The sequence below is a fragment of the Garra rufa genome, chromosome 19, assembly GCF_049309525.1.
Source record: "Garra rufa chromosome 19, GarRuf1.0, whole genome shotgun sequence".
Taxonomy (NCBI): domain Eukaryota; kingdom Metazoa; phylum Chordata; class Actinopteri; order Cypriniformes; family Cyprinidae; genus Garra; species Garra rufa.
This window is the reverse complement of record NC_133379.1, coordinates 39,742,623-39,751,833: the sequence shown is the minus strand read 5'-3', so window position 1 is coordinate 39,751,833 and position 9,211 is coordinate 39,742,623. Positions and strand designations below refer to the sequence as shown.

The window sequence follows — 9,211 nt, the reverse complement described above, 5'->3', positions numbered from 1 at the left end:
ACATATGTGATGGACATTGGTTATGATCATTTTTAGTGTCTACTTTGAATGAATCTTGAGTAAATCATGTTCATATTTAAAGAGGGATATGCAAAACGCGTGAACCGGAAGCAACGAGACCTGTTTAGCAGAAAACGGAAGCCTGTTGGGCATGAAGCCTATTAGAGCAGGTAAGAGGCCATTTGAGTTTAGTTTTTCCAGCTTGTTTTTGTGTAAAAATCACCTCTATCAGGTTTAAAACCAGCATATCAAAGTATTCAAATAAATAAATACACATGAGCAATTTAATATTTATTATTCACAATTTGATTTAGATTTCATCTTGACGTTAAACACTTTAATCGCTCTTTATCATGCATCTTTAAGTTTTTTGCTCAAGTAGTCATTTAGAAACTTGTATTTATTGTAATTTTTACCATAGAGAAACAAAAATAGATAAACCAATTCAATTTAAAGACTACACAAAATCGTTTTAACACTGTAAAGCCTGATAGTGAATTATCAGTCCGAAATATATTTGTTCTGTAACAATTAATTGAATCTTTAGACAAACATTCTGTGTTTAAAAGAATGATTTATTAGTGTACAGTTGATAAACCCCTTGATTCAATCACTTGGTCCATCTTCGTTTATGAAATGATACGTTTTTTTAAACAAATGCTGTTTGTCTCCAGTCAAAACTATTAAATCCCCAAAATTCAGTTAAATAAACACAAATGAGAAACAAAAAGAAATGCCCTTCAGGTTCAATTTGGCACAAATCTATTTTACTACAAAGTCATTTTTCATTTTAATGTTCCTCATCAGTCATGAAAGACAATAAAGGGAAACGCCAACCTATTTGTTCCTTTATCTTCATCTCTCATTCTGCAGGGTTCCTCCTCCAGCTCCATCTTTCCAATGCCACATTTAATTTTAATAATTCAGTGTTTGCCAAATACAAGTTACTACCTTTTTTTACTTTCACATCTTTATGGTACTGTTTGTCAACAATACAATAATAAAAAAAAAAAAGATCATAACAGGAAAAATCCTTCTCGTTTCATTACACAAACAGTCCTTACATTCCAACACTTGAAACTAAGATAATATTTAAAAAAAAAAAAAAAAAAAAAAAACATGTCTTCATAGAAAACGCCCACTGGAGCAAATCTTTTTTTAATCTGAAAATGTATTAAATATATCCAAACAAACAAAAAACAAATGTTGTTGAAATATTCTAAGGGAGCGAAAATGCATTAATAATGTCTATGAGATTTTAGTCAACAATTTTATTTATTTTTGTGAAAATACATGATGGGAAAAAATGCACTGACTAATTCGGACAACAAAAAAGCATGATTGAAATCTATTTAAGACACTTTTTGCTGAAAATATTATATTGTTGTGGACTGTAACATCTTGCAATTCATAACAATGAGTGACATTATTAAAATAATAAAAAAATAAAACCATTTGAAGGAAGCAGAAAATAATCACTTCAGACACCAAATATGCCTGCAATTATTGAATCACCCATAAACATATAAGTTAAGATCTTAAATGACCATAAATGTCAGTCCATATTTTACCAGGATAAGAGGTATTTCATTGATGATGTAAATACAGACCACATATTTGATTCAGGTTTCAAAACTACTTTGGTGTTTTTTCTTCATATTATATGTGACCCTGGACCACAAAACCAGTCATAAGGTTAAATTTTACAAAACTGAGATATATACATCATATGAAAGCCCAATAAATAAGCTTTCTATTGATGTATGGTTTGTTAGGATAGGACAATATTTGGCCGAGATACATCTATTTGAAAATCTGAAATCTAAGGGTGCAAAAAATCAAAATACTGAGAAAATCACCTTTAAAGTTGTCCAAATTAAGTTCTTAGCAATGCATATTACTAATCAAAAAATACATTTTGATAGGTTTACAGTAGGAATTTTACAAAAAATCTTCATGGAACATGATCTTTACTTAATTTCCTAATGATTTTTGACATAAAAGAAAAATCAATAATTTTGACCCATACAATGTATTTTTGGCTATTGCTACAAATATACCCCAGCGACTTAAGACTGGTTTTGTGGTCCAGGGTCACATATAAATACAAAAAGAAAACATCTATATATTTTTTTAAAATCAAAAGGTTCTTTGTGGTGAAAGAAGGTTCTTCAGATTATGAAAAGGTAAGCAAGAGATGGTTCTTTAAAGAGCCTTTGACTGAATGGTTCTTTGTGGAACCAAAAATGGTTCTTCTATGGCATCGCTGTAAAGAACCTTTTAAAGCACCTTTATTTTTAAGATTGTAAGTGAATAGCAATGTTGCATTGTTAAACATTTTTTACAGTACATTATATAAATGAGTCATACAATTAGTTTTATTCTTTATTTCTCATCGTTTTAAAGCAATTACTGCATATCACACATCTAAAAGGTCAGAAAATATCATAACAATCTCATTCAATCATAAGATATACCATGATCTAATTTACCAATTTTAAACATTTTCATCCACACTGTTTACAGATTGAGTTTAAAAACACAATAAAACATGAACATTCACAGATTCTCCTAGTGAATTCAATCTTAGAAAGTCTTTTCAATATGCTCTATAAAGTTACACTGGAAAAAATGCTTTTCTTTACTTAGATTTTCTTACTTGGATTCTTGTTTCCAGCCAAAATATCTAATAATTCATAAATCTACAAGAATTTTCTAGACAAGTAAAAATGATTGTCTTGTTTTCAGAAAAAAAACAAGTCAAAATTAAGTGAGTTTTTGCTTAGAACTAGAATAAATGATCAGCCAATGGGGTAGGCAAAAAAAAATCTTATTTCAAACTGAAAACAATTATTATTCTTACCCCATTGTCAGATTATTTAGCTTGTTTCAACTTAATTTGGACTTTTTTTTCTGAAAACAAGACAAACATTTTTACTTGTCTAGAAAATCCTTCTCGATTTAAGAATTTTGTACACTGTAAAAAGTTTTCACCAAAATCAACTTAAAAACCTAAGTTCAGCAGCTGCATTACGTTTTTAAGTTAAATCAGCTTACAACGACAAGTCATTTTAACTTATTACAATAAAAATGAGTTGATATCACTTGTGAGTTTAAATGACTTAAGTTGATTTAAATTAAAATCTTAAGGCAGCTGCTAAACTTAAATTTTTAAGTTGAAACTGGTGAAAACTTTTTGCAGTGTATGGATTATTGTTGCCAGTTTCACAAAAGCTCACATGCACAAGTAATGTAATTTAACCCTTCAGGATAAAAAATAAACAGGAAGCAAACTTGTATCCCTGACTGGCTCATTTAGGCAACTTTGGGCAATGCTTTTCCATATGAGTCTTTAGAGTAGAGAGTCGGGTAAAACTCTTCCCGCATGGAGAGCATGGTGCGGCTTCTCTCCAGTGTGAACGATCTCATGCTTTTTTAAAGAAGACGAGTAACTGAAACTCTTTCCACAGTGTGAGCACTTGTACGGTCTCTCTCCAGTGTGAAGCCTCTGGTGTTGTCTCAGGAGATTGGGTCTAACAAAGGACTTTCCACAGTCAAAGCACACAAAAGGTCTCACACCAGTATGAATGGTCTCGTGGGCTTTTAAAGTTTGCATTCGTGAAAAACTCTTTTTGCAAAAAGCGCAAACGTGAGGCTTGACACCAGTATGAAGTTTAAGGTGTTCTCTTAAACTTGATGAACAAACAAATGATTTATGACACTGATCACAGAAGAACGACTTCTCTCCGGCATGTGAAGACAGATGTATTTGGAGAGCGACTTTGGATGTGAAACTCTTTCCGCACTGAGTGCATGTGAACGGTTTTTCTCCAGTGTGAATTCTTGTGTGCTTTTTTAAGATTTCTTTCAGCATAAAACTCATTCCACACTCAGTGCATGTGAAGGGTTTTTCTCCCGTGTGAATTTTCATGTGTCTGTTAAGTTTTGATCTGAGTCCAAAACTCTTTCCACACTGACTGCATGTATAAGGCTTTTCTCCGGCGTGAATTACTCTCATGTGTCTTTTAACTTCTGCTTTATGTTTGTAACTCTTTCCACACTCGGTGCATGTGGAAGATCCTTTGACCTTTGTTTTTCCAGCTCGTGCTTTTTTACTCTTTGTGTCTAAAATCAACATATAACAAAAACAAATGTGAAAGAAAATGAAATATAATGAAGTCTCAATTTAGCAATTAGATGCATTGTTTCTATGTCAGTTTTCATCTCAATGCTCTTCATCAGTCATTAGCTAGAATGAAGGAAAACACCAACCTGTTTGTTCCTCTGTATCTTCATCTCTTCTGCAGGGTTCTTCCTCAAACTCCATCTTTCCAACAGTATGTCAGTTGTTTCTCCTGCTTGCTTCTTCTTTATAGCTGTGGGAAGATGGGAATATTCCCCAGCATTTAAACTCTCATGAACGGCTTCACTGAAGGTGTCGATTGTCCTCATTTCTGGCTTACAATCACTCTGAGTTAAAGCTGTTTTAAATTTCCACACAAGCTAAAAGAATAGGGTGATATCAGGCAAATTGGGCCATCAGGTAAAATGGGCCATTTAAGGTTTGAGGGTCATATCTCTTAACAGTTAATGACTGCAAAGAATTTCAAACTGTTGCCATAAGAGTACTTGACATTTATCTTTGTTATGGTTGCTTAAGGGTGGAGGGACAATGCCTAATTTTGAGATCACCAGAAAAAAATCAAGTTGAGTGGCCTGACATATCCAATCTTACTTTTCAATAATAAGGTTGATAAATTACCAAAAAACAAATGCACATTTAGAAACAATGATTCATAACCCGTGTCTTGATCCATGCTGATTTTGCGAAATAATACAGATTTTTTAATTTACATTAACAAAGCATTTTTAGTAACTGGCACAATTTACCTTAATTTGTTTAGATAAAATGAGCCATTAATTTTAGTTAAAATGGGCCACCTTCTAAGAAATTGTAGTGGTTCCATTAAAAATGATTTATATTAATAATATACTGTATTATTGCATTTGTGACATATCTTTTTCACATTTTACCTTCTAAATGTGTTTGTATGTGATATGTGTTGTTCATGTTAGTAAGGCATGTGTGTGTATTGAAAAGAGAAAGGGTGAAAGAGACATTTTGATATAGAAAAGTTGGGTATTGAAGTAAAAAAAGCCTAATGGTAAGCTATTACATACACACACATTAGTTATTCAGGTTATCGTTACATTTTTCATGAAATGTATGTTCTTTTAATAATTTAAATAAAATTGATTGAAAGGTTTGAGTGTCTTACCTCTTTTCTTTGAAATTCTTTGCATTCATTGGCTGTTAATTTTTAAACTTATTATAATTGTTACATTTTTTCATTAAATGCGTTTTATTGTTAAAATAGATTGAAATTGATGTTCTAATGTAATTTAAATGCATGTTACACTTTTACATTATAGAATTAAATATAATTGAATGCGTTTGATCAGAAATGTCTCTATTTTACTTTTGCTGATCAGCCGGACCATGTGGGGCAGCTAATGTTTCAAAACCTGCAGAACAATTATATTTTATTACATCAATTCAGAACAAAAATATTTAAAAAAAATTTAATATTAATATTAATTATAAGAACACAGTTAAATGTCATACATGTTTGTTTGTTTTTGTTAGTGTCCCAAGCGATAAACCAAAAAGTGGCCCAATTTATCTGATATCACCCTATGTATTAGGACCGTTTGCTGCAATCATGTATTAAACGTGTGAATGTGTGCTAAGCAAAGACAAATTACAGACATCGAGATTTAACTAAAATTCTATTTTTTTAGTGACTATAGATTAAAAGGTTAAAAGCAGTTATAAAAATAATGTACACTATGATCATTGGGCAAAGTTACTTTTTAAAGTAATGCATTACAATATTGAGTTACTCCCTAAAAAGTAACTAATTACATTACTTAATTACTTTTTATGGAAAGTAATGCATTTTGTTACTTTTGCGTTACCTTTTAAATCTGGGCAGGGCTTGCTTGTTTGTTTTTAATATAAAAAGTTCTATTTTTGGCAAATGTAAAAGCCTTTTCACATCAAAAGCCTCAGGCTTAGAGAAAAGTATATTAACGTCTGTACAGTAGAGCGCAGAAAAAAATATCAACTCTTTAGCAATAAAAAAGAAAAACAAATGTTAGATTATCTGGAGTAATTTTTGCTTATTAGTATGTATGAATTGGATCATCGAAGGTCGGCAGCAAAGACATCGGTTAATAAAATAGGATTGAATACATGAAGGATATTTGTATTATTTAACATTTAATTATTGCAGGTTTGTGTTGAATTTCACTGTCTTTATTCATTTTGAGGAATACTGTATCTGTTTTTTTAGTGAGTGAGATGAATTAATGCATGTTCACATTTATTCCAGAACTAAAGTATAATCTTACTCACAATTTCTCTCAACATGGGGACAGGAGAGCTTTTAATCAATAAATTGGGGAAAAAAGTAACTGGCATTCCTTATTTGACAAAGTAACTCAGATATTTTCTTGTCAATTAAAAAGTAATGCGTTACATTACTAGTTACTTGGAAAAAGTAATATTATTACGTAACTTGCGTTACTTGTAATGCGTCACCCCCAACACTGGTTCTTAGTAAGTTGTAAATCACATACGATTGGTGTCTTTTTATTTCTCTTAGTCAAAAAATGTAGACTATTTATCTAAATGCAAAAGAGTGCACAATTAGTAAAAAACAAATGACCGCCAGAAAGAAATATAGCACACCTCTTTATTTTACAGCAACACACTTATTAAAATATTAGTTTTAAAATTATACTATGGTTTTGCCAAAACACAGAATTCACTTTTTTGCGATTTGCTCTTCTCTTAGTGTGTGTGTATTTGAAGAATCACAGAATTTTGAAATATAAATAGAAAAATATCTGGTGCCATTTTTAGGTAAAACAATCCCCTTAAAAAATTTGAATCTGAATATTGAATTATTTACTTGAAAGTGGTGAATCTGAATGTGGCTTAGACAACTGTGGGCAATGCATTATCGTATGTTTTATTAGAGTATATGAGCGGGTGAAACCCTTCCCGCATGAAGAGCACTGGTGTGGCTTTTCTCCAGTATGACTTCTCTCATGGGTTCTCAAGGTTGATGAATCGGTGAAACTCTTGTCACAATGTGAGCACTGGTACGGTTTCTCTCCAGTGTGAATCCTCTCGTGTTTTTTTACGTCACTATATGTAATAAAGGTCTTTCCACAGTCAGAGCAGACATAAGGTCTCACACCAGTATGAATAATCTGATGGATTTGTAAACTGTACGGTTGTGTGAAACTCTTTCCACAAATAGCGCAAACATGACCCTTCAACCCAGAATGAATTTTAAGATGCTCTTTTAAGTACACTGCCAAAACAAATGATTTATGACACTGATCGCAGCTAAATGATCTCACTTCAGAGTGAGACAACTGATGCTTTTTCAAGACACTTCTAGATTTAAAACTTTTTCCACACTGAGTGCATGGGAACGGTCTTTCTCCAGTATGAATTCTGATGTGCTTTGTAAGTTCTTCTTTGACAGTGAAACTCTTTCCACATTGAGTGCATGTATAAGGCTTCTCTCCAGTGTGAAATCTTATGTGTCTCTTAAGGTTTGATGTACGGCTGAAACTCCTCCCACACAGAGTGCATGTGCAGGTGAAAGATCCAGGTTTTCCAGCTTGCTTTTGTGTGGGATTTTGTTCAGTCTGTGAAATGACTGCATTTCCATCTTCAGTTTTAAAATGAGGATTTTCAAACTGATGCTGCTTGTCTTCCTTCAGTCCAAATGAATCTAAAATCAGCACTAATTTCAGATTAGAAATATAAAACAAATACATTAACCCTTGGTACAAATCTAGTTTGTCCACAAGTATCTAGTAAACACCCACCTATTTGTTCCTCGGTATCTTCGTCTTTCATTCTGCAGGGTTCTTCACCGCAAGAGCTGAATAAAACAGTACAAAAATGTGCATTAGACCGTGGCTGTATCAGAAATCATCCACTATACCCTCATTCACTATTCCTTGCATTAGTCCACTAATACAGTGCACTTGAAGGAGTGCATGAAAATGAGTGAGTGAATTCAGACACTAAGTAAACCGGAAGGATTGCTGCGTTTGTGTAGCCTATGCTTGCATTGGCAAACAGGCAGCTCCAGATTGTTCATGAACTCTGTCGAGGAAATTATGTATAAACCTTAATTAAACAATTTAATAATCAAATTACAATAAATTTATACCCGTGTTGTACCTGTGCAGTCAAACTGTAAAAAGTTTTCATCATTCAATTTAAAATCCTAAATTCAGCAGCTGGCTTACAATTTAAATTTAAAAGTTAATTCAGCTTAAAACTACAAGTCATTTTAACTTATTACAATAAAATGAGTTGATTTAACTTGTGAGTTGAAATGACTCAAGTTGATTTAACTTAAAATTAAGGCAGCTGATAAACGTAAGTTAGATAACGTGAGAAACACCTTAACAGTGACTATAACCAGATGCTAGTTGTCACATTTTTTTTGTCATAAATGTTTAGTCTTTCTGCAATCTTTCTCTCCCTGAAAACCTAAAACCTAACCTAAAAAAAGATTGTTAAATCGAAACTTATAAAAAGAGTGTTTGACCATGTTTAAATACACATTCAAATGTATGCACTACACTAATTAAAATACAAATGCTAAGCATTTTAGAAAAATTATATTTTAAATAGTGGCTCATATTTAGTACAAAACAATTCCTCAAATATTAAGTAAATAGAACTGAACTAAATAACTAGTAGTTCATTCTAGTAGTGTTCGCGATTACTCCCATCCAAAATAAGTTTTAGTTAACATAAAGTGTGTGTACTGTGTATATTTGTTATATATATATATATATATATATATATATATATATATATATATATATATATATATATATATATATATATATATATATATAAATACACACATAAATTTATTTTAAAAAATATGCTTATATATTACATTAATATATAAAATAAATTATATGAATATAAATAAATAAATGTAAATAATATACTGTTTGTGTGTGTATTTATAAATACCTAATAAATATATACAATAAACACACATATTATATTAAAAAACTTAAGCAGTATTCTGTAAAACGTAGTTAGAGTAGGTATCAATACACAATAAATGCACACTATGTGTTAATTATTAGTCGAAAT

The 9,211-nt window shown here is 31.4% G+C and overlaps 2 protein-coding genes across 2 annotated transcripts in view; both read right to left on the bottom strand.

Moving 5' to 3' along the window:
• Window positions 1-3,352: 3,352 nt before the first annotated feature.
• Window positions 3,353-4,327, bottom strand: LOC141292110 (uncharacterized). The gene is made up of 3 exons (XM_073824066.1): window positions 4,273-4,327; window positions 3,900-4,125; window positions 3,353-3,815 (listed from the first exon to the last, which is right to left on the bottom strand). The coding sequence occupies exons 1-3, from the start codon at window positions 4,325-4,327 to the stop codon at window positions 3,353-3,355; spliced, it is 744 nt and encodes a 247-aa protein (XP_073680167.1).
• A 2,642-nt stretch (window positions 4,328-6,969) lies between these two features.
• LOC141292109 (uncharacterized) overlaps window positions 6,970-9,211 on the bottom strand; it is an 8,230-nt gene continuing 5,988 nt past the window's right edge. The window contains exons 2-3 of the mRNA XM_073824065.1: window positions 7,470-7,601; window positions 6,970-7,385 (exon numbers count right to left, since the gene is read on the bottom strand). Coding sequence (XP_073680166.1) covers window positions 6,970-7,385; window positions 7,470-7,601 — 548 coding nt within the window. The remainder of the gene's footprint in view (window positions 7,386-7,469; window positions 7,602-9,211) is intronic.

Coding starts and splice junctions, on each gene's coding strand:
- LOC141292110 (XM_073824066.1), bottom strand. CDS start 4,327: ATGGAGTTTGAGGAAGAACCCTGCAGAAGAGATGAAGATACAGAGGAA. Junction 4,126..4,272: donor AGATACAGAGGAACAAACAG/GTTGGTGTTTTC, acceptor TGTTGATTTTAG/ACACAAAGAGTAAAAAAGCA. Junction 3,816..3,899: donor ACGGGAGAAAAACCCTTCAC/ATGCACTGAGTG, acceptor AAAACCGTTCAC/ATGCACTCAGTGCGGAAAGA.